Below are 25,751 nucleotides of genomic sequence, written 5' to 3'. Positions count from 1 at the left end.
ATTTACCTGTATTCTTGTACAGGGAAATTGGGTTTTCAAGCCCATACAGCATACAGCTGTTTCAATATGGACAAAAATAATTGTTTCTCCCTTATGATGGGACTTTGCAGGATGAACGTTGAGATGTATAAGGGGCACGGGGGTGATGAATAAGGTCTGAATTGGTCCGTAAGAAGGTAGGGCACTGACAAGGGGTTGACAGGGATGTAGTCGACACACATCGCTGGGTTCGACAGCAGGTCACGGAGCGAGTACTCACAGTAGCAAGTTCCCTTCAGGGAATTGCCCAGGTAGCGGTTCTCCGTCTCACACCTGGGTAAACAAACAACAAGTCGCCATCACTCTGAGGTGCTTTTAAATTTGAACAACTCCCCTTCTCCGCCTCAAATCACTGCACCTTATTGAATTAAATGATGACGTCACCCTGCTACTGCTGCTCTATTTAAGACCGGGAGCAAGAGGAGAGCCTCACCATTTTGGCAAATCGCCTGATGAAGCTGGATGTGATTACCAGCGAAACGTCGTACTCAAATTGTAAATGATGTTGATTCGCTCTTCAACACACCGGTGGACTAAAGAAGTGAATTATTTTGTCCTTTGTAAACGTGACACGTTTTTTACTGTTTGGCCGTTTATTATGAACTCTGAGATGTTGATAGTGCGACGATACGCGTGGTGAGAATATCCAAGCGCCAAAGGAGAAAAGGGGACATCATGTGGTGGTTGTTGGGCAGTCGGTTGAGAATGCACACTGTTGGAGAGGGATGTTTGTTGGAAGAGAATAAGATTATTACATGAAAGCTATATATGATAAACACATTAAAGGCGTTTGCAGGCAATGATCGACACTTGGGTGAAGCTGAGCAGGTGTGTGGCAAGCCAGTGAATAAATGGTAGAGGCACAATGTGGTCTTTTTCAGGCGGTTAAACAAACCAAGAATTTGAGTTCATGTGTGCGTGAAGGTGCAAAAGTGCGATTGTGTGAATACACGTACACTTCACACTGGTCTCCACGGATGCCTTTGGTGGTACAGAAGCACTTCCCCGTCAGTGGGTTGCAGTTGGTCGCATGACCGTTGCAAAAACACTCTGCAAGAACAATATCGACATCGTCAGCATCGCCATCATCATCACCACTATGTCCACACCATTCACTCCACAAGCGTGGAGTGCATGGAATCAGAAGAAAAACTAAAATAAAATAACTTTATCGATATCGAGGCTCCCACAAGGCCATGCGTGAGGGTGTGTGGCACATTTTGGTGTTAGCTATCATCGAGTGTGGTCGTGTCGCTACGGTTGTCTGCGGCGTGTACAATGTCTTTAAAAACAGCGTTGCTACACCCCTCTAAATAAAATGAAAGCTGACCACTTGCGTGTTCCGAGATTCAGCGGTTGAACGAGACCTTCCCTGCAACTTGCAGACGTCTCGGAACGGGACAGGGTTAATTAATTATCATTATCCTTCTCTGTAGCAGTAGTACTAACATGCCAATAATCACAGTCGCCCATCTATTTTGTGTGCATACAGTCGGTGGATAACTGCCACACACATGAATCCCAGAGTTCATTCTTTGTCCAGTGATCGTACAGCAGCCGTACTCTGTGCCAACGCAAAACGAACATGGCCCGAGGGTGGAGTGTGGACCGTGAGGGGCAGCTCTCATCACGTATTCGTGGAGTCACCCTGCTCTCCACACTTGCCAGTAAACTTAAAAATATATATATTTGACCAAGTAAGGCCCACTGAGCACGCGCCACGGTGACGAGATTTTAACTACCTCGCCTGGTATGCAGGAGGTCGTGGGTTCGATCCTGACACCTACTGTGTATTTGGAGTTTGCGTGTCTCTCTCCCCGTGGTCACGTGGATTTTTTTCTCTGGGTAACTCCGGTTTTTCCCTCCACATTTAGAATCGACATGCATTCGGAGTATTTGGCGGCTATAAATTTCCATGTGATGCGCCACTTTGTTGAACAGATATCATTTGTCATTCCCGGGTCGCTTCTGAAAAAGAGCTACATAGCTCAGTGGGCCTTACACCTGGTAACATAAAACATCGTTTAGTTTGATGCGTGCGTGCGCGCGTTTCTCACCCTGACATTTCCCTCCGTTGGTGGCGTCTCCGTAGTAGCCGAACATGCAGGTCTCGCAGTGCTTGCCCGTCGTCAGCTCCTGGCAGCTCTCACACAGGCTGCCGTTGACACAGTTGCTGTGTCCATTGCACTGGCAGGCTGCACACGAAGACACAGACCCCCCCCTCATGCAGCCTCAACAGACTGTTGGGGCAAGTTCTGTTAGCAAGTAGCACCTATGAAGGTTGGTACCGTGGCACACGAGGGGGTGGGTGGGTGGTTATCGTAGTTATTTTACAGTGGCAGATTCATATGTGATTATTGAACAATGACTCTCATGCACGACAAAATCTCACGCATGTATAAATCACCTCACGTACCCCCAGGGACATTGCCACGTACTCCCAGGGGTCCGTGTACCCCACCCCGGTTAAAGAATCACTCTGCTCTGAGGCAGTGTGGTTCTTAACCTTCACTGCAGCCTTGCACCCTTTGGGTTCTCAATCGTAAAAAAATGTATAATGTTAATAAATACATAGGTTTCATGAAACAAAGTAATTACGTGCCCGTGCTTAATTTGTGTTTTCGATGATTTAGCCTCTAAACAAATCTGTCCACGTCTCGCACCCCCAGAAAGGGCATCTCGCACCGCCAGAGGGTGCGTGATGCACCCCAGGTTAAGAACCACACTGCTCCAATGGAAACCCTCCCTGCCGTGGGGAATGCAAGCGAAGACTCACGTGGGCACTGTATGAAGGCCCACTCGTGGCCGTGGTCGGCGCGGCACAGCGCCGGGTCCACGGCGGAGTCGGCGCCCGGGGCGCTGCCCAAGCGCAGCGGGCCTCGCGACGAGCCCTCCAGGCACAGGCCGCGGCCCGTGCGGCTCGCGTCGTTGCACCAGCCGCACCCCGGCTCGTCGAGGCAGCGGCTGCACGTGCGGTGGCCGGCGCAGCTCTCCGCTGCACAGACGCACCGGTCGGCGGTTTACGCGAGGGCACAGGGCTGAAGCGCTTTTTTTGTGCAATCAACGAAAAAAATGACGACGACCACCAACAACCACCATTTGCCGTTCAGTGGTAGTTTAAACTTTGACTATTTTTTATTTTACCAGGTAAGGCCCGCTGAGCTATATAGCTCTTTTTCAGAAGCGACCTGGCTATCACAAATCATACCTGAACGAAGTGGCTTATCACGTGGAACCAAGAAGATGAATCCCTGCAGTCACGAAAGCGTTAAATCGAAATTTAGGAGCCAAATACTCTCAACATATGTTTCTGAATGTGGAGGGGAAAACTGGTGGACCCGGAGAAAAATCCGCGCGACCCCGGGGAGAGAGACATGAAAATTCCAAATATACAGGCGTCAGGGTCGGGATCGAAGCCACGACCTCTTGTGTACCAGGCGAGGGAGTTAACATCTTGCTACCGCAGCATGGCACTTGTGCTGAGCTAGGTGCATATTGAGGTCATGTGATGTAGCAGAGGCTCGCTTGGTCACGGGACAGATCCGAAGAGAAGCTCAATGAGCTACAGCGCTTTCTTTCCGAATGCGTTTCGGACCAGGAGACAACAAAGGCAGCAAAGTGCTGCACACCCTGAGCGCCACTCCTCACTTTGAGCCCGGCAGCTGACAGCTACCCAGGGGTACCTCACCAGTCTCCCTTCACTGTGGCCAAACCTTGAAAACCCCTGGTACCAACAATCAGCAAGGTCTGACTAGAGCTGAGTGTTTAGATAATACTGGTAGGAACCTCCTGGTTACACCAGCCCACAGGGAATTATTGTGTCCGTCCGTCGTGCAGGGAGGGGCTGGGTGGGGAGGGTGGGGCTGGGTGGGGAGGGGAGGGGAGGGTGGGGAGGGGCTGGGTGGGGAGGGTGGGGTGGGGAGGGTGGGGCTGGGTGGGGAGGGTGGGGCTGGGTGGGGGGTGGGAGGGGTGGGGCTGGTTGGGGAGGGGCTGGTCACCCCGTGGTGCCCTTATAAAACTCAACGTTTAACCTACTCACGCCGGCTTGTGCCCGCCCTCACAGTCGGCCATTGACCCTGGCCATTTACCGAGCAACCCAACGTTCCTACCAGCTCCCTCTGCAGGAATGTGACAAAATGTGAACCTTGTTAGATGACATTTTGGGCAAAGGCTCTTCCATTGGAGCAGAGATGACCTCATAGTCAAGATGATTTCTATGCTATGCCCATTTTATATTTTCTTCTCCTTAGGGAAGTGTTATTCATGAATGTGTTGCGTATTTATGCTTGTGCACCACTGCCAATGCAATATCCCGAAAAGTTTTCTACATTTTGCAAGTGGCCTGCGAAAATTAATATTTCTCCTTTAAATGGCTGGCTGGCGCAGAACACCCGCCCCTCTGCCAAACCCCCCCCACCCCCGCCCAACCCCTCCCCCCCCCCCGAGTCTGCAACTCACGTGGGCACGTGTTGGCGGTGTTCCACTCCATGCACTGGCCGTAGGGGAAGGACGGCACGTAGGCGTGCGACTCGACGCAGCGCTTGGCGTTGCTGCACCACATGCACTCGGAGCCACTGCTGGTGCACTCCCCGCAGGTGCGACGCAGCGCGCACGGAGGCCGGCAGCGCAGCGACGAGGGAGTTGGATGCACTGCGGGGGGGGGGGGTGCGTGGGGTGGGGGAGGATTGGGCCGGGAGAAATGCACCTCGGATTTGTCCTTCGCCCGCCACCTCCGATTAGCACAGTTTGCTACGTACGGTGCAAAAGAACTTCAACACACATACATATTACAAATTGCATTTGTAGCATGAATTTAAATAAATATATACATCCATATGGAGTGTCTTTAAAAATTACTCACACTGACACGTTGTAACAAGTCACCTGCTTATACTTTATTCGCCTATTCTTGCACCAGTTGTAGGCACTCCTATAACTATCTGTATGGTCACTTAGGTTTAACTTCTCCCCCTCGTATCTACTTTACACCTCACTTATCCTGCACTCAGCGACTCCACACACAGCGTCTCTGCACACAGCGACTCTGCACACAGCATCTCCGCACACAGCGTCTTCGCACTCAGCGTCTCCACACACAGCGTCTCTGCACACAGCGTCTCTGCACACAGCGACTCCGCACAGAGCATCTCCGCACACAGCGTCTCTGCACACCGCTGCCCTCACCTACGCTCCCTCAGACCCGTCTGACCCGGGCGGGGGGATCAGCCAACACCCGCCCGGCGACGCGTGAGGGTTGAGGTTCGATGACGGCTCACATGGCAGCGGCAAGATGTCTTCACTCTTGTCCCCAGCAACAACTCCCCGCTCCGCTCACGCACACGCCCTTATATCCCCCTGCCAATTATCCAAGACCCTTCGTGCGTCTCTTTAAGCTCTCGCCAGGCTGGCGCCTGTTTGCCCATCAATCAACCCTTATCTCCCATCTCCCTGGCAACACCTCCGGCTTTGACTTGTACTACCGGTCGACCCCGTTTGCACCCGCTCTGCCCCTTAACAACTGGCAGTTTGTCCGTGCAAACCTCACATTTGCACCCGCGCACCCGTTTGCCCTCAGTTGCCTTCGGCTAACAGTGCGCACCACGTATTTCACTCCTCAACACATACTATGCGGAACCGTACCAAGGGTCTTCTGGCACACAGCGCCAAACACCTTGCTAGTGCAGGGGTGGGCGCGGAGCCCAGCGATGGTCGATTGGTCCAAATAGGCACAGAATCCAGAGTCGCTCGGTTCCCTCGGGAGCCACTGCAGACTGGAGTTGGCAAAAGGTGACATGTCGTCCCAAGACCAGTAGGAGACGTTAATCTTCCGCAGCCCCACCCAGGGAGTCAGCTGTGTAAACACGACAAGAGGAGCGGTCAAGTGGTGAGAGGAACACTGAAGGGTATCCGCATTGGTGTAAACTACGGAGTGGGGGACACATAATGAAGGGGAAATGGCATTCTAAATTAATTCATAGGCGATATTGCAGAGTTGAGCGCCACCGAAAAGTTGGCAACTTACTTATCAGTGTAGGGGTTCTCAGACAATTACGCTACTTGCATAGGGTGTGGTGAAGCCGGAGCTTCTACGAGGTCTGATGGCCAAGGCCAGGCGAGGCCCTACCACTTGCCATTCCACGCATGAGACGCATCACGAGACACAGTTGTTATGATTAGTATTTGTTTTATTCATGCATTTTATTTGCTTTGCTTTTGTAAGTTTTGGTGACCCAAGGTCGCTCTTGCAATTGAGATGATGGCGACCTTTTGAATCCTCGCCTGGTTAAACAAAGTAAACGTATCTCCTCTACCTCTGACATTCAAAGTCAACTTCCTCCCAGCCCAGCTTCCCCTCACTCCCAACGGTCGAACCGAACCTCCTTTGCTCCCGCGTGCCCGCCAGCATTGGTTAAGCATTGCCCTCTAACCCTCGCTCACACAGCGAACACATTGTGTGGTATAGAAATTAGCAGAGTGTCGTGACAAAAGAAAACCATCTCATATGCAGAGCAAGTGGAAAAACGCTGCCCTCTACCGTGTAGACCAGAGGTCACTTGAACGGTTCTCAGAGGTAGCTCGGTGATATCCACTTTTCCATGGGCTGTTCTCAACCACAAATGGCGAGAGATTCTCATGGAATGTTTATCTCGTGATACGAAAACACAAATCGAGGGGATATTATTTCAATAAAGCAATATTAATTAAAAACTAAACTTAAAACTAAACTATTTTTTATTTTACCAGGTAAGGCCCACTGAGCTATATAGCTCTTTTTCAGAAGCGACCTGGCTACAAATGATAGCTCAACGAAGTGGCTTATCAAGTGGAAATGTATAGCAGCCAAATACTCTAAACACATGTTTCTAAATGCGGAGCGAAAAATCGGAGGACCCGGAGAAAAATCCACGCAACCACGGTGAGAACACGCAAACTCCAAAAAAGCATCACAAAAAAGTAGTTTTTGCACGAAAATTCTCAAGACGCACGTAAAATGCGCACAACGTCAACGCAGGAACTTTCGCCTCACGGGAAGCTTGCCACCTAGCCGTAGGACGCGCGCGCGGGCGCTGCCCGCGGGTAATACCTGTGGATGATCCCGGCGCAGGGACGCGAGCAGGAAGTCGACGTGACGCTGCGAGGTGAGCGACGCGAGCGCCGCGTGCTCGTTGTAGCACTGCAGCTTGGCGTCGTCGTTGCTCACCGCCTCGGGCAGCACGCGGAGACACTGGGCGCCCACGCGCATCCAGCGCTCGCCGCACAGGTGCGCTGCGGCACGCGCGCACATTCACGTGCAGGGAACAAGACGGAGAGATATCCCCCCCGCTCTCCACCGCTTATGACGAATATGGAGGTCGTCATGAAGGAGAAAGAAGAACTGGATTGGACATTTAAACTAAACTATAAAATTAATTTAATGTTACCTGGCAAGGCCCACTGAGATACGTAGCCCAACGAAGTGGCTTATTACGTGGACATTTGTAGCAGACAAATTCTCTAAACACATGTTGATTTTACAGTAAATGGGGAGGTAAAAACCAGAGGACCCGGAGAAAAATCCACACAACCACGGGAGATAGACACCGCAAACTACAAATATACAGACATCAGGATCGGGATCGAACCCACAACCTCCTGTATACCAGGCGAGGCACTTAACATCTCACCACCATGGCACATTCTACGAAGATTGGGAGGTCGTCTGAGATGAAGTGAGGGGGCGTTTGTGTAAACGGAAAGGAGGCCAGCGAACAGGATGGAGAAGATGACAGCCAAGGGCCTGCTATTGAGACAGAGCACCAAGAGAACAAGTTCAGCTTAGCAGGCTGCCGGTGCTGTTAGCGAGCACCTATGGGGGCAACATTGCTATGTATAATCCGAATTGAGTCATTTGCGGCGTATTTTTTTCGGCGTTGGCATGTTTAGGACAATGCCAGTTACATTGTGTGTTGTCTTAGCGATGGGGAAGAAGCCGGAGAAACCAGAGTAAGCCCGTGAGAGAACAGAGGGAGAGCGATAACGTAGAAGCTTCACACGCAAAGGTGCCCGAGGCAGGAATCGAACCCAGGCACTTGTTGCTGTGAGGCACAAGTGTTACTGTGCCACTATGCTGCCCATCCAGGAGGTGGGTGAAACCCCACCAGAATTAGTATTTATTTAAGTAATTATATTTATCGGAGAAAATACTTTGGGAGTTTTCTTAGTGATGAGTGGAATCCATGAGAGTCCTCCGTGTGAGTGATGAGTGGAGTCCGTTAGAGTCGTCCCTGCAGTGTCAGTGAGGTGTGGAGTTCGTTAGAGTCGTCCCTGCAGTGTGAGTGAGGGGTGGAGTTCGTTAGAGTCGTCCCTGCAGTGTGAGTGGAGTCCGTTAGAGTCGTCCCTGAGTGTGAGTGAGGTGTGGAGTTCGTTAGAGTCGTCCCTGCAGTGTGAGTGGAGTCCGTTAGAGTCGTCCCTGCAGTGTGAGTGGAGTCCGTTAGAGTCGTCCCTGCAGTGTGAGTGGAGTCTGTTAGAGTCGTCCCTGCAGTGTCAGTGAGGTGTGGAGTTCGTTAGAGTCGTCCCTGCAGTGTGAGTGGAGTCCATTAGAGTCGTCCCTGCAGTGTGAGTGGAGTCCATTAGAGTCGTCCCTGCAGCGTGAGCGGTGAGTGGAGTCCATCCTCCATTACAGTATATCATTCACAGGAATCCATCGGTCTTTCTTCATTCACGTTCGTCGTTCAGTTGAGTTCAAAGCGTACGTCGTTTCGTGGACTGAGTGAATCTCTTGCACCATGTCCGGGACTTCTCTACGCAATGACGAATCCTATTCCTCGGATTAATCACCCGAGTCGAGTAACGTGGATAAATGTAAATGCACCGTTCCTGTCGCGCGAGCACCTGCAATAGTGGTGCACTCCTGTTCCTTGGCATCCCACTGGCAGTTGGACTCGAGCAGGCAGGTGGTGCAGCTCGTCAGCTTGTTGCACACTTCCTCCGTGCTGGGCACGCACTCTGTGAGGTTCATCACCGCTTCACCCTGGACGGGCACACGGGGTCAGGAGACACACGGCACAAAGGATTGAGAGGCATTTGAGTGGAATATTAACATGACTTTTTTCAAAGTTCATTACACGCCGAGTACTTGCTACTAATCAAGCACACGATACCTCGCTGGCCTCGTCAAGGAGCGTAAACCATTGTCACGCGAACTCCGGTGGTCATCCCTCGCAGCAGCGGCGGCGGCTTTTGGCTGCTCGCCGTCGAACGAAGACGGTGGTCATCGCATTGCGCGGCGCTTTCAGATGCGCTTCTGCGGCCGTCTGGAACGCTCTTCTCTACAATATTAGGAATCCACTGGGAACTGTGGACTTTTAAATCGAGATCGAATACTCATTTCTTTAGAACTGCTTTTTGCGTTAAGCTTGTTATCCTTCCCCCGCATCTCCGATTAGCACAGTTTGCTATGTACCGTGCAAAAGAAGTTCATCATACATTTCTACAAACTAGGGGGCAATGATTGCTATGCAGATTCCAATTAAGTTATTTTTCACTGGCAAAGTGCTCGTGCCACCAGGGTGCAACGCAAAGGAGTCAGAATCAGAATATTTATTCATATTGGAGGAATCCGATGAGCGAAAAAGCTCTTTTTTCACAGATGTCCAGGAGTGTTAACGGTGATCATCATATGCACATACTTGTTTCAATCTCTTAACTATTACCTCCTGTATTTAGCGATGCTTTCAATCGCCAATTTTCGATTATCAAAAAAATACAATTAATCGCTGGAATGAAGAAGGGCGAAAGTGAACGTGGACAACCTCCGTGCAGTTGCTGCTGTCCGAGATGCACTGGTCATCGCACCACAAGCAGCCGTTGGTGTTGGAGGTGCAGCTGGCGCAGTCCGTGTATTTGTCGCACCGCTCGTCGTCCAGCGCTGGAGTAGAGGGGAGCGGAGCAAGTGGCACGAGGCCAAGGCAGGTCAATCGACTGCATAGTTGGACTACATAGTTCGTACAATCGGTCACATAGTTCGTACAATAGGTTGCATTGTTCGATGACATGGTTCGTACAATTGATTACATAGTTTGGTAATTGTACAATTCAGTAAGGATCCACCAAAATGCACCAAACAGTTTACAGCCTCCATAGAACCACACGCTGGTTTTGGAGATGATTCCCTCAGTTTCCCCCAGCATTGTTCACATTCTTCTGTAAATTCAGTTGATCCGTTCACAGTGCTTCATCTCAGCGAGAAGAGTCTGGTACACTGTTCCGGCAAATTATTTTTGGCAGGCCACATCCACCTCGCTATAGGCATGCCTTGTCCACTCTTACGGCAGTGTATTACGCTGATAATCCCTACTCCAACCAAGCCCCTAGCAGCTTTCCAGAAAGTATCAAGTGATAATTCAGCACCGTCTGTTCAACATTTTGAAAGACCAATGAAAAAAACAGGACCTGCAAAACACGTCTGAGACTTCCACCTATCAGAGTCCCCAGCGGGCAATGTCAATACTTAAACTTGCAAGTTGACAATGTACTCTGGGGACTCATATTAACTACCTCGCCTGGTATTCAGGAGGTGGTAGGTTCTATCCCGACTCCGACGCCTGTGTATTTGGGGTTGTCTCTCCCCCCGTGGTCACGTGGATTTTCTCCGGGTCCTCCGGTTTTTCCCTCCACATTTAGAACCAACATGCATTTAGAGTATGTGGCTGCTATACATTTCCGCATGATAAGCCACTTCGTTGAGCAATCATTTATGATAGCCAGGTCGCTTCTGAAAAAGAGATACAGTGTGTTTCAAAATATGGACCCAATTTCAAAACAGTATATTTCACGATGGCAACATGTTACAATTACACAAAAAGTTACATACGGTTTAATGAGTTATCAAGTTTTAATAACCATTTTATAAATGCTCTATGTGCCCTCCACCTGCTGTACGGACAACATCGAGACGATAGTTGAATTCGTCCCAAACACCTCTCAAAGTGTCTTCTTCCACTGAAGTCACCACTGCCATGATTCTGTTTTTGAGGTCATCCAGGTTAGTCGCTAATGGTGGCACAAAAACACGGTCTTTTACATATCCCCACAATAAAAAGTCGCAGGGTGTGATGTCTGGGGATATTGGGGGCCAAGAGTGTAGCGCCAAGTCTTGGGGTCCCGTGTGACCTATCCAATGTTGAGGCAGTGTGTCTTGCAAATGACTGAGGCTAGGGGCTGTTTGTGCGCTGGGAGAGGCATCTAGCGGTAATCATTTGAAACTCTACGCCCCGCCCTCTCTATGCCCCGCCCTCTATGCCCCGCCCTCTCTATGCCCCGCCTTCCTCTCTATACCCCGCCCTCTCTGTGCCCCGCCCATTCAAGTGGTAAGAGTTTCATTCATGGGCGGTTCGTGGTTGCAGAGATATAGCGATTTCAAATCGGGTCCATCTTTATCAAACACCCTGTATTTCGCTCAGTGGGTCTTACCTGGTAAAATACAAAATTCTTTAGTTTAGTTTATAGTTTAGTTTATTCGTTTAATTATCCACACGGCTGAGAAGTGAAATAAAACTCGCTATGCCGCTGTATCGTACATGGCCGCGTGTGGTTGATGCGGTACAGCTGCTCGGGTGGTGCGCTTGCATATCCCTCCTCCCAGGAGACGCAGCGCTCCTGCAGCCAGAGGCAGCGCACGCCGGGGTGAGTGGACAGGCACGCGTGTTGGTTGCGTTGCGCCCCACACCCCGGGGGACGGTACTCCAGCACATCGCCCAGCATCAGGCTGTTGAATCCCCCAAAGATGTACATGGACCTGCCAGGGAAAACACGTGGGATAATACAGCGGGGTACGTGGGACTTTTACACGTGGGATAATACAGAAGGGTACGTGGGACTTTTACACGTTGGATAATACAGCGGGTTAGATGGATTTTTGGTGCACAGGACATGAGAGGAATGGGCCATAATGGGCAAAGAAGACATGGAGCATTGGGCACCAAAAGCAGAGGGCACATGGACACAGGGAAATGAGTCACCGTGGTAAAAACTGATCATAGGACATTGGGATTACAATGCATGTCAGAATGCGAAGAACTGGGGAACAGGACACAGGGCAAACATGGCCTGTGATGACCAACACATGTTTTTCACATCTGAAGAGGCACACATTTAAAATGCTCTTTGTGAACACCAATTGTGAATATATGTGAACACCAATTTAAGTGTAGGGATGTCGAAAGACGTTCCTTATGAATTGTATGAATGCTGCAATCCTTCAGTGTCTAAACTCACCAGCGTTGATGCTTGAACTGACCACAGAGAATCTTCAGAATCAGCATGTTTATAAATAATGGAGGAATCCAATGAGCTCTCAAACTCTTATTCACAGATGTCCACCACAGAGCCAATCTTCAATTGGCTCAGCGGCGGTCCAGGCTCACTTTGATTGGTTGAGAGCGGCCAATCAAGTGGAAGGAAAAGACCGGCCAGTGGCTCTCTCCGTTTGGTCGGCGATTCAAATTTGAGGTGGGCCGGTGAGATTCAAACTCAACGGACTGTGGAGAAGGAGGCCCAGGGAAATATAAGGAGGAGGAGGAGGTGGTGAGAGATATTCGAGGTTCTCCGGCACCTCACACTTCGCATCTTCGCGCTTCCTCTCCCTATGCGGTGTTTCTGTCTCTCCGAGGTAGAATCAATTACCCACTGCCTGTGTCTGCCCAGCGTCTTCTCTCCGCAAGTCACAGTCAATGTCGGTCGTTGTAAAACAGGGGCAGGGAACCTTTTTCTGCCAAGATCCATTTGCATATTTATAACATAATTCGCAGGCCATGCAAAATTATCAACTTAAAAATTAGCCTGTTATATTTGGTCAAACATTTAATTAACTCACCCCTAATGTGATGGCTGGAACTGCTTCTCTTTGGTGAGGCGTGTGATGTTAGCTGGTATTGATGATGTTGTTACTCGCAACTGCTTTTCCAGCTTTGCTCCTAGATTTATTGAATTTCGAGTCCCGCCTGCGGTTGCCTTGGCAGGGCCAGACCAAATGATTTTGCGGGCCTTATACGGCCTGCGGGCCGGAAGTTCCCCACCCCTGTTGTAAAATGTAGCAATAAATATTGGTGGTGATGCGGTGGATCGCCAATAGGCATCAGGGCTGCTTATAATTCTCGGGTGCCGTTAGTGAATGTTTTTCAGCTATTGTTCCATATCTTCGTGGCAGATTGATGAGTTCTATGTTGAACAAGTCATGGATAGAACGTTCCTACCGCAGTCAAGTATGACTGACTACCAGGTAAGGCCCACTGAGCTACGTAGCTCTTTTTCAGAAGCGACCTGACCACAAATGATAGCTCAACGAAGTGGCTTATCACGTGGAAATTTAGCCAAATACTCTAAAGGCATGTCTATTAATGTGGAGGGAAAAACCAGAGAACCCCGAGAAAAATACACGCGACCACGGGGAGAACATGCAAACTCCAAAGGGTTGGGATCAAACCCATGACCTTCCATATACCAAGCGAGGCAATTAACATCTCGCAACCATGGCGCCCTTATGCACATCATGATATTCCGCGTGCGACATGGCGCTGTGTACCGATGCTGCAGTTTACCCGTTGCTCACGACGGCGGAATGGCCGAAGCGGTTGACATCGCGATGCAGGTTAGGCTTGGGAAGCACGGTCCACTCGTCAGAAGCTTCACCGAGCGCCACATGCACCGCCACCGCCGTCACCGCCAAGGTCAGCAGCCACAGAAGAAGTGCAACATCAGTGTTATTGAAGAATGCGTTGAGTTTTTGTTGCTGTTTGTGCTTGTGCACCAATGCCAACATCAGAACATCAGTTCAACTAGGAAACAGTAGCAAGAAACATCTTCATGAGCAACAATTAGGGTCACCTTCTGTGGATATGTTAACTACCTCGCCCGATGTACAGGAGGTCGTGGGTTCGATTCCAACCCTGACGTCTGTATATGTGGAGTCTGTATATTCTCCCTGTGGTCGTATGGATTTTTCTCCAGGTCCTCCAGTTTTTCCCTCCACATTTGGAAATATGCGTTTAAGAGTATTTGGCTGCTATAAATTTCCACATGATAAGCCACTTCGTTGAGCTATCATGTGTGATAGCCAGGTCGCTTCAGAAAAAGAGCTATATAGCTCAGTGGGGCCTTATCTTGTAAATTATAAAAAGTAAAGTACAAACAAATCTGTGATGTATCATGGGAAGAGGAATCTATCATGACAGCGGAAGAGGAGAGAACTCCGCGTGAATGCAATGACCAAAACCGACAAAGTAGGGAGGCCTTTCGTCCCTCTGTGGACCGAAAAATGACCGTGAATTCCTGTTGCTACGACCGTTTGCCATAACGTGAGAGCAGGTTTCAGGTGCCGCCACGAATCCATCACCAATGTCGTAGGCCAGGAAGTCGGCGGAGAAGCAGCGCGCGCCGTTACTCATGGACGTGTCGTTGTGAGCGTTGCCTCCGAACAGCAGCACGGTGCCTCCAATCACCACGGACGAGTGGAGAAAGCGGAAGAAGCCACTGTCCTTGAGTACCATCCTGCGGTCGTATACAAGAGGACATCTTAGCAGCATTCTGGTCAGTGCGGGTTGGTGAAGGGGGCCCCAGAACTGGTTCTCAACTCATCTTAACGTCATGTATAAGCTAAACAATTTTTTTTATTTGACCAGGTAAGGCCCACTGAGCTATAGAGATCTTTTTCAGGAGCGACCTGGCTATCACAAATGAAAGCTCAAAGAAGTGGCTTGTGATCAGGTGGCAATGTATAACAGCCAAATACTATAAATGCATGTTTATAAAACCGGAGGACCCGGAGAAAAATCCACGCGACCACAGGGACAGCATGCAAACTTTAAATATACAGCAGGCGTCAAGGTCGGGATCGAACCCACGACTTCTTGCATACCAGGCAAGGGAGTTAACATCTCACCTTGACCAAGGCATTTTACAGAGAATTAACAATGGTGCGTATGAATGTAATGGTGAAGATGAGGTGAATAAAATAGATGAGAGACAGTAATGGGCGAACCTGTGATGCGTCAATTAAATAAAAACAAAATGGACGTTAGCGAATGATGATGAATCGATTGGATGCATGGGGAATGAGTGGGAGCCATGGAGAGAGATTATAGAGAGGGAGCAGGAACGGTGGTGGTTATAAGGGGGAGATTGATGGGTCGCGGGGTGAGCTAGGGGAAAAAAATTGTTTTGAGGGAGGAGGGAAGCTAGTGAGCGAAACAAGTAGGTCAGATATCGATCACAACTGATGTTAGCCATGGTGAGGAATCAAACGCAGGTATCGGGAGTCCAGAGTGCAGTGTGTTCATCGCTGGTTCACTGCGCCTCCCCCTTATGTACGATGTATGATTAATTTGCCTTTCATATTTTTATTTTTCATCAATTTGGATTTTGGATACTGTGAAGGAGAATTGTATGACTGACTGGAAGTTCACATTCATAATTCTAAACTCAACTCCGACAATGAGAAGTAAAGGCTGGCTATGTTGGTCTTTAAAAATAAATCATCATATTCACTTCATGCATTGGTGGATCAAGATACAGCTCAACATTTCAAAGAAGGGAGCGACAGCAAAACACTGGTGGGAAGTTTATGCCACTCCATTGCAATACTGTGTCTCAGAGACTTTTACTTATGGTTTTATTTTGTTATTAAATATGGTAAAAACAAATAACTCAGGGACCGTCTTAAACCGCAGGGTACATTTGAGAATTGAGATGTTTATTCTGTTTAGTTTTTGTACTGCATTGACTAAAGAAATATATACTTAAAATATATCTCCGATCATATGTATGTTGAACTTCTCTCGCACCATACGTAGCCAACCGTGGAGGTGCGGGATATGTGTGCCCTCCCAAAGTGCACGTCCAAATCCCATACCCTCCCACCGACGCCGTTGCCTCTGCCCACACACCAGGTGCGCGTGTCGACGTTGTACTTGTAGAGGTCGTCGACCAGGCCGTATTTGTTGGGGCTGAATGCCTTGTAGCCCCCGTGGATGTAGATGGCGTGCGTGCTGGGGTCAAAGGCACTGCTGTGCCCATACATGCCCTGCACCCGTGCACCACTGGACTCCAGAATACGCCAGCTACCGCTGTCTGAGAACACAAGGGGCAAGTGCACGTTTACTGAAGAAGGGCGCGTATGTTTGCACGTGCACGCACACAGGTAAATGACGCTGCCGTGGTCTAATGGTTAGTGCGCTGGACTTGCAATCCAGAGATGGCCGGTACAATCTCCTGACACGGCCATTGAAACAGTGGTGCAAGCAACTTCCCGAACCCTTTCCCGTTGAAATGGAACGCGCAAGCGGCTCCGTGTTCATTTTATTTAGAGAGGCGTAGCACCGTTGTTTTTAAAGACATTGTACTCACCGCAGACAAATGTAGCGACACGACCACCGCACTCTATGATAGCTGGCGCCAAAGTGTGCCACACACTCTCTCGCATGGCCTTGTGGGAACCTCGGTACCGATAAAGTTATTTTATTTAAGTTTTTCATCATCGGAACGGAGTCTGAAGAAAATGTGATGACGTATTGTGTGCAGGAGTACAAAAAGTGACAGGATTTTTGGACACTGCTTTTAATTTGTTTTTGAAAAACGCTAGTTATTGTTTCTCCTGTTTGCACTAAGTTCTGGCGTACGTTTCATGTAAAACACTACTTTTTCTCTTGTTAGTTTGCACATATTCCCTCCCTGCATTGTCCTGTAACTACCACCACTACTGACAGTCTGAGCCTTACGAGCTGAAATAATAAAACCCGAGATACCTATTTATCCCACTAAATTGGTGCAAGTATGTGTTCATCGTTTGAGTGTAGTGACATGTTTCCACCAACAGCAAAAGCTTTACTCATTAATTAGAACGCCTGGTTACTAGTACAGCGCTGCGACAGTCAAGCAAACAACGCTTTCATCACGTGAGCACCCATGGGCGCCGTCAAACGTACTCCGGTTACACTCCTGCACAAAGGTGATGTAGCCACAGCCAAGCAAATGCAACCTCATCGCACACACGCGCCCATGGGTACTGTCTAACGTACTCAAGTTGTACTCCTGCACAAAGTTGACGTAGCCGTGGGTGGGGCAGTGTCCGAAGAAGACGAGCATCACGGAGGTGCCGGCACTCAGCGGCACGATGTGTGCCGAATGCCCCACCACGGCAAACTGCTGCCGGCGGGGCCCCGGCGCCACTTGAGGCACCAGCCGCGTCCACGCCAGCGTGGTGACGTCCAGCCACCACAGCTCGCTGCTCACGTTCCCGCTCGAAGCTTCCACTCTTCCCCCGTACATGTAGATGCCGCTCTGCACGGATGGTGTGGGGGGGGGGGGCGGCAATGGCGACGATGTGAATTTGTTCATGATAAAGGTGTTTTTGGATTAGGTCACGTGAATGTCATCTCAGCCAGTCAACCGGTGGCACCTGGGTCTGTCCCATGACCTCCTGCCAGCGGGCTTTCGACACTTAATGTGGCCTTAAAGTACACATAGCCTGGCACAAGCGCCGTGGTGACTTCCCCGCCACTTAGTGGCGAATGGCGGTTGTTGTTGTTGTGAATGTAAGTGTGTCATTAACCCACCACACAACCACCATTAAGGTTTGCCCCATGAACAAAATGTGCCAATTAGCGATTACTTCAGCACATCGGTGTAATGGCGAGTAAGCCCAGGACATTTACAATTTGAGTACGGCGTTTCGCTGGTGATTCATCAGGCGATTTGCCAGGATCATGAAGGAGTCTTCCTGCTTCCGGCCTGCGTGTTAAATTGAATGTGAATTTGAGGTTGGTTGAGGTGCCAGTTGTGTGAGTTGAGCAGGCAGCTAGTGTACAGCTTCAAAAGTCACTCGACGTTAGCTAGCATCGTGACTTTTCATTCGGTGTGTGCGTAAATCGCCTAGGGTGGGGCGCCACCGTTTTATTATTTGTTTTATTGGGTGCAATTGTGAAGAACAGCCATATCAGACATTAGTACGTCTCATCAGCATAATCATTGGTTCACTGCAGCTCAAAGACTCCTACAAGGCATGTTCACACCGGGGAAAATAAATTATCCCCCCGGCGAGCCAAGTTCTTAGAATTTCTATTCAAGGAATCTCGCTCCCGTTGCCACCGACTACTCAGTAAGATGAGGTTTAAGCGTAGTGGGAGAGTTGAAGCGTGGGCCTATGTTGAAGCTGAGAAGAGCCTGGAGTATATATACCAAGCTGGGGTCATTATGTTGAGCACAGAACTCGGTTACTGGTTCGGTATATATGCGGCTACAAAGCTGTAGAAGGCCCATGCGTATGAACTGAGAAGGGGGCTGTAGGCAATGCAAGGCATCTTTGGATACGATTTTTGTTTATTTGAATGCCGTATAAACTTCCTTTTACGAAGGTTTGGAACCATTTTCGTTTTGTTCAATCAAAGCAATATGATATTTTAATGGGTCACCTGATGGGAAGCAAGAGAGTGTCCGTAGCGTTGGCTAGGGCCTGTCTTCCTGTCAGGAAGAGGGTCCCACATGTGCTTCCGAAGATTGTACCTTGGAACACACAAATACAACAAAACAATCCCTTTCTGGCCTCGCTAAGGCCGGTCCACACCTGAAGGCAACCAAATCGCGCAACTCAATCGCCTGCAACTTTCTTTATCCACATCTCAGTGAGCAGTCGTGCGACCGCAAAATTGAATGGTGCATTTAGGATTGCAGCAACCAACCATCGCCACGAAGCTTTACAGCACAATCCGTAAAAAAGAAACTCGATGCAGCCGTGTCTCACCTAGGTCACCATGTGGAAGGCAGTGTAGTTGAAGGTGTAACCGCCCACAACCCACATGTAGTCGCCCAGCACCACGGCCTTGTGCGAGGCACGTCGGGGCAGCGGGCGAGGTGGCGTCACGTCCGGCATGAGCCAGTATGCCTCCTCCGAGGGGTCTTCCAGGGAGCAGTCTGGGCCTGGTAAGAGACGTCAGAGCCATACATCGGTATTGGACCATTTGAAAAAAACACCCCCAGCAGTGTACAGCAATGCTATGGGCAATACGTGTGCGTGGTACAGGAGGATGTGGAACTGAGTGGACTTGCCGAAGACCGCTACCAGCCGTATCAAGATCGACCTCTGGGGAGGAGGCTCGTAAAGGACGCTACTGGGCAGTTGGAGGCAGTTGCCCTCCAACAATGGAGGGCGGAGGAGCGAACGCTCACAACAACGAGCTTAGGGCTGGGCGGCTAAAACGCAGCAAGTTGGCACAGTAGGGAGCACAGCTGGTGCATCAGCTAGTCATCTCTGTCAGTCAACTCATGGCACCTCATGCCATGTGGCCTCAATGTGCCACGTGGCCTCAATAGTGCACCTAGCATGGCACACAAGCCCTGCGGTGACATCACCACCACTTAGTGGCGATTAGATGTCTGAGCGTGTACTGCGTACCTTGCCATCCAGGCTGGCACACGCAGCCTCGCTGGTGCTGCCGCTCGCAATGGCCGCGGTGCGGGGCTCCGCAGTCCTTGTTGCAGTAGGGGAAGTCACAGGCCTCACCCTTCCAGCCACGCTCGCACTGGCAAGTCACTCGTCTCTGGGGCCCATATGCCACGCACCGTCCATGGCCTGAACAATTGTTGGGGCAACTGTTCATCCTGTGACAAGGCACAGCAAAGGTCACCATCAACACGTCAGAACATTTCAAATAACACTGCCAGCTAAGGCCCACTGACAGCCAGTGACTATCTCGACAGTAATGCTTAGAGACATTTTGGAGGGCCAAAGGAATAAAGGGTTACCTACCGCCTTGAAGTGGCAAAGAGCCTCATAAGGCTTGGAATTCACAGCGACATCAATCTCCGAGACAAGCTGATGCGAGGGTCTACATGCGACATCAGCAATAGCAGTGTACCAGGAACTTTTCTCCACAGTTTAAACAGATACACCACTTGCATTGCATTTGTAGAACACCACAATCTGCCATGCACAATAAAATGAGCGGGCCAACAGTGATCGAACCGGGGTTGTTTGGTTTGTATATGAACTAGCACTGCCCGCTGAGGTGGAGGGTGGGTGGGTGTGTGGGTGGGTGTGTGTGTGTGGGTGGGTGTGTGGGTGGAGAGGGACGCGTGACGTCAGTGCGACGCACGAACCCGGCTTGACGCTGTGGGTTGCGGGTGACGTCGCCACTGCGTACGTCGCGTTTGCATGCACGCATGCCAGCCATGAATGCAGGCAGCCAGCAAAACTTTTTTTTTCTTCCTAATATCGTACGACATGCTGTATTCATCTTTATTCGCATGTATTTATTGGTAGACTTTATCATTTTTTCTGGCTTCGTTCACAGTCCGGCTTCAAAAGTTTTACCGTGCTTATTAACCAGGTAAAGTCTTAACTGACTGTGATGTTTCCATCCTACCTGGCTATGTCAGCTGTTATTTCATGCTAATCTCTCACATCAACATAGCCACTTCCTTGCTCTCGTCGAGGAGGCCGCTCTCCTATCTTACAGTTACATGCTAATTTCTCACATTAACATCACTAGCCCTGGCCACTTCTTTATGACCCTTGGGCTACACCCATTTCAAACCTTTTAAAACAGTCTGCCTCAGCAGCAGACCATGCTTTACCACCTGATGACGGACGCTTGTGTTGCGCCCAAAACGTCGTCATATATTTTATTTTCTACCTACGTGACTTTACCGAAAGAACCAAAGAGTATGGGATCGTGCACTCATTGCTTCTCTCTCGTATGTTGTGATGTGCACTATGCGACGTTGCTTTTGCTATTGCTGCTGGAATTGTTTTTATTACTGACGTTATCCTGGGCTTGTCTGGTAGGATCGGGATGGTTTAGTTGTGTTTGTGTGTGTTTGAGTGATTTTTTTTGTACTGTTTGTTGTTGGCACGTTCTTACCCGCCCCTTACTGGACATCTGTGAAAAAATTGCTTTAAAGCTCAATCTTGATTTGAAGCTTTCGTGACTGCAGGAATCCATAGTCTTTGTTTTTTTTGGTAAAGTCACGTAGGTAGAAAAAATATTAAAACTAAATTTTAAAAAACACGACGTTTCGTCGCAACACCTGAAGACGACCGCTTGTGTTGCGACCAAAACGTCGTGTTTTCTTATTTTTTTTTTCTATCTACTTGACTTTACCGAAAAACCCAGAGCTTCATAGCTCGTCGGATTCCTCCTGCAGTATAAATATTCGGATTCTGATCGTGCATTGATCACTGTTGTTTTAAACGCTGCTCGCCACCGCTGCTGCTGTGTAGAGGAGCTCACGAGTAGGAGATGTTGAAGCCCGTGAGGTTGTAGGCAGCGTCACTGAAGAAGTGCAGGAACACGAACCCCGAAGTGGCCACCACCTCGGGGACGGTTTCATTGCGTCGTGCCTCCGGTACAATCAGTCCGCTGCATACACAAAGACAAAGAGCCCCCCGAATAGCCTCAACGGACTGTCAGGGCAAGTGCTGTTGGCGAGCACCTATTAGGTCTGGCCCGGCCACCTTTGTCAACCCAGTGCTGATGCTTACACACCGAACCAGGTGCTCGTTTAAGGCTGAGTCGATCTAGAGGAGGTCTAGGACCGGTTCAAATATTCCTCACCAATTTTGTTTGAGAGCAGGAGTTAAACTTGGGTCGTCGGATTCATTTTACCGTGCGCGAACCACTGCACTACCACTCCCCACGACATAAACGACATAAACTCGTGCACACACAAGGGGTGATCCTCTTATTTGTAATGTTACATTGCCAGGACAAGTGACATTAGCAGAGACTCATTATTCTAGACCCGGGGTCGACAACCTGCGGCTCTTTAGGGGCCGTCCATAAATGACGTCACGCAATTTTGAAAGATTTTTGACCACCCCCCCCCCCCCCCCTAGTCACACGGCGTCACAAAAAGTCAGGCCCCCCCCCTCAAATATGACGTCACAAAGCTCTGCCCCCCCCCCCCCAAAAAATAAAACATGCTTCAAATCGCATTAAACTATTGTCAATGTAGTGTGTATTAAATGTGGCGCTTTACTCTGATGTAGGAGAAAACATTTATTAAAAAGTCTATTTCATTAAGTAGAACGTGTTGTCTATATAGTTGCGCATTTTTATGTGACGTCACATTTCTCAACCCCCCCCCCCTCACTCTGTATGTTGTTGTTGTTGTTGTCGTATCCTCAAATCTTGTAACTCAATTTTAATCCACTTCCCAATGTGGTATAGACTGCAAACTTCGTATACTTATGTCTTACTGATGACAATACTATATTCTATCATTAAAAATACAAAAAAATTCAACCATCTTTTTTATACGTTATGTTTCGGCTTGGGTCTAATTGTCTACGCTCAACTGACGTTGGCTGTAAATCACCACGGTCCCTTATGTTATGGCAAGCTTCGGGGCCACTTCTTGGAGTCGTGGAGTTTTGCCATTACGAGTACGGTACATTTCATTAAAGCGTGTTTAAAATAAATAAATAACATTTTTTTTTGTCTTTGACCAAAATAGTTGGGGAGCTGCATCACACGCAGAGTTACTTGTACACAAACACAGCAGTGGGTGTACAGCAGACGACAAACACATTATGACTTAAATAAACTAATATAGGTGATGGAATAAACTATGCCTAATTGTTTTCCCCCTTTAGTTATTCTTTAACAATACAGTTTGACTGTACATTTTGTTGCCACCAAGACATTCCATAGTGACCCATTCCCTGTCATATTTAATCAGTTATCTTTGCGTTAAATCATGTTTAAGATTTACGTTTAAAACAAAATAAACTGCTGCCCGCAAAGGGGGCAGCCAAAGAGCAGCAAGGGAAGAAGCCAAAGAGCGGCATGCGCCGCTGGTTGCTGACCGCTGCTCTAGACACACTGAGACCAGGCCACCACGAGGGGCTCTACGGGATGGATGTGGCCTGCAGACGACAGATCGCCCACCACTTCTCTAGAGGGTATTTTCCACCTCTTCCACACTGGCCATAGAAATATGTGGGAGTATCCACAATTTACCCCCACCATACACGACATTCCAATCGACTATGGTGTACTCAATCTTGATTTGAAACTTTCGTGACTGCAGGAATCCATACTCTTTGGTTCTTTCGGTAAAGTCACGTAGGTAGAAAAATAAAATGAAACAAAAAATAAAATATCACGACGTTTTGATCGCAACACAACAGCGCTCTCGCTGGTTCAGCAGTTCCACTGCTGGATTATTATTTTTTCCGCCTGAAGACGACCGCTTGTGTTGTGTGACTTTACCGAAAAAAACAAAGACTATGGTGTACCCGTTTACACTACTGGATGGACAGAGGCAGGGGCATGTTCAGTAACGTGCCCCATTGTTTAAAACTGCCGTCCCTTGGAGGTCGACAATCTCTGGATTGCAAGTCCAGTGTGCCAACCATTACATCACAGCAGCATCAATTAAAAATAACGAAAAAATATATTCAGACGACACAGCACAAATACGTTTCAATTAAAAGGGGAGAAGGTAATTGATTGAAATGCCTCAAGTGGCCTCCTCCCCATCAAGCCCGTCTCTTAAACCAGGCAAGATGAACGACATCTGAAATTCACTCCCTCCTCGTCTCTCACTGCGCCGCACATCCGTGTCCGTGTCATCCTTCTCCCAGAATCTGAAGACTCCTCTCTCTCTCTCTCTCCTGTTCTATATATAACTTTATTCTCCCGCGCCTCTGAATATCCTTTTAAAGTTCAACTTGCAGCAACGAATGAAGGTCGTTCGTCCTTCTGGCACGGGCATGCGTGGCAGTGGGCAGCACCTGAACGCAGCGAGCAGCGGGGAGTAGATGGAGTCGCCGTCGTACACGTACATGTGGTCCCAGCTGCACTCGGTTGCAAAGTGGTTGAAGCGAAGCCGCAGCACGGCGTTCGGGCTGCACGACGACCCCAAAGACAAAACAACAGACCGTTGGGACATGCGTTGTTAGTGAGCACATATGAAGGAAGGCCAGCACGGCACACGAGGGGATGGGTGGCCAACACCGCGCCTGGTCGCATTTCTCACCCTAGTGGCGATGTTTTACACACCGCACCAAGTATTAATTTGAGGCTGAGTCGACCTAGGGGAGGCTAAGGACCGGTTCAGATAATCGTCACTTGTGTTGGCAGTGACCGGGTGGCCGGGTTCGTAGCGCTGCGCCCTGACCACTCTGCTTCCACTCCACCAGTGCGACACCATAAGTGACCCCAATCGCTAACCCACACATGCACACCGAGAAGTTCTCCAAATGTGGATGAACATTTGCGACACAGGATTAGTCCCCAGGACAATTAGAGTGCCCATGAATACACACTGCATAAATAACTCGACATTTCTCTCTAACGTAATAATAATATATGTTACGATATTTTATAATTACATGGAGTACAAAATGACATTTTAAAATGAAAATAAACCTCGTGGAGAGTAGGTTAAGTTATTTCATTATCTCTCGCAGTGGCTGAAAATTTGAGTGGTTAACATAATTGGTTCCACATAAAAAAACAAATAAGAAATTCAATGTTCTATACAAAGTGGATATATACCGTAAAAAAAGAATTCTAAATCATATTTAGTGTCATGGCTGAAATGTATACATTTTGAAATTGTGTGGGGAAAACAATGGTGTCTATGAAATTTATCCGGGGGTGCCACGGTGGCGAGATCTTAACTACCTCGCCTGGTGTACATGAAGTCGTGGGTTCAATGCCTGTATATTTGGAGTTTGCATGTTCTCCCCGTGCTCGCAAGGATTTTTCTCCGGGTCTTCCGGTTTTTCCCTCCACATTTGTAAAAATGCGTTTAGAGTAAATGGCTGCTTTAAATTTTCACGCGATAAGCCACTTCGTTGAGCTATCATTCATGGCCAGGTCGTTTCTGAAAAATACCTATATAATTCTTGACTTTAAGCTTTCATGACTGCAGGAATTCATATTCTTTGGGTCTTTCGGTAAATCCACGTAGATAGGTTCAAAGAAAATAACAAAAAACTACTTGTAGTTATACCTATATAGCCCAGTGGGCCTTACCTGGTGCAATAAAAAATAGTTTAGTTCATTTATTTCACTTCTGGTTGCAACTTCCACTCATCACACTATCTTTCCAGATGATGATCCAACGCAAAGTGAAAAGGTCTGCCTCTGCTTATCAGTCCTGCCCTCATTTTGACTGCCTATAATGCCAATATAAAATGGCAATACGGTATTAATATTACACCTTTTGGATGGATTAGTATCACCTGTTGAACTTGAAGCACAATCTAATGTTATCATACTTGATTGAGCAATTATCATTAACACGTTAAAACCAGGGCACGAGTAGATGAAAAGACAACCACAGCTAATAACTGAACTGGTTTTCTATTAACTTGAGAAAAACAAACATGAGATTGTTTTCAATGTACCTGCAAATCATATAGACTATGGCTGAACTGGGCAACACAAGTGGATATTATCTACATGCCCTCTTAAAGAACATCACCAGTATTGTGCCGTGCAATCACACATCTGCGCCAGGATGCCAATTCATCTGACAGAGAGGGCAAGCATTTCTCATGGCAGTTATTTCGACGTATTTATAAATTAGACTTTCCTCACTGGACTTTATATTTCGCAAATGTTACACAGATGCATGAGGGTGCAAGAAGTTGCAACTAATCTCGGGCCTGTAAATTCAAAGGTCCTGCCTCATGTTTAATGTCTCTTGCAGACGTTATACAACTGAAG

The 25,751-nt window shown here is 48.6% G+C and overlaps 1 protein-coding gene across 2 annotated transcripts in view; it reads right to left on the bottom strand.

The window, feature by feature from the left end:
- Positions 1–25,751, bottom strand: part of LOC133345656 (attractin-like protein 1) — a 39,935-nt gene that overhangs the window by 10,201 nt on the left and 3,983 nt on the right. Inside the window, exons 3-21 of one of the 2 annotated variants that reach the window (XM_061556615.1) lie at positions 23,807–23,920; positions 21,300–21,428; positions 19,463–19,668; positions 18,815–18,987; positions 18,483–18,575; positions 17,091–17,352; positions 15,960–16,143; positions 14,411–14,565; positions 13,617–13,701; positions 11,598–11,815; positions 9,831–9,946; positions 8,911–9,049; positions 7,124–7,305; positions 5,680–5,890; positions 4,498–4,689; positions 2,816–3,034; positions 2,097–2,234; positions 996–1,089; positions 260–312 (exon numbers count right to left, since the gene is read on the bottom strand). In XM_061556615.1, coding sequence (XP_061412599.1) covers positions 260–312; positions 996–1,089; positions 2,097–2,234; positions 2,816–3,034; positions 4,498–4,689; positions 5,680–5,890; positions 7,124–7,305; positions 8,911–9,049; positions 9,831–9,946; positions 11,598–11,815; positions 13,617–13,701; positions 14,411–14,565; positions 15,960–16,143; positions 17,091–17,352; positions 18,483–18,575; positions 18,815–18,987; positions 19,463–19,668; positions 21,300–21,428; positions 23,807–23,920 — 2,963 coding nt within the window. The remainder of the gene's footprint in view (positions 1–259; positions 313–995; positions 1,090–2,096; positions 2,235–2,815; positions 3,035–4,497; positions 4,690–5,679; positions 5,891–7,123; positions 7,306–8,910; positions 9,050–9,830; positions 9,947–11,597; positions 11,816–13,616; positions 13,702–14,410; positions 14,566–15,959; positions 16,144–17,090; positions 17,353–18,482; positions 18,576–18,814; positions 18,988–19,462; positions 19,669–21,299; positions 21,429–23,806; positions 23,921–25,751) is intronic. The other variant, XM_061556616.1, reaches the window with a different exon arrangement.

This window comes from Lethenteron reissneri, chromosome 22 (genome assembly GCF_015708825.2).
Source record: "Lethenteron reissneri isolate LAM-NWPU_2019-01 chromosome 22, ASM1570882v1, whole genome shotgun sequence".
In the NCBI taxonomy this organism is placed as follows: Eukaryota; Metazoa; Chordata; class Hyperoartia; order Petromyzontiformes; family Petromyzontidae; genus Lethenteron; species Lethenteron reissneri.
The sequence above is the reverse complement of the archived record's forward strand: the minus strand, read 5'-3'. Positions and strand labels throughout refer to the sequence as shown.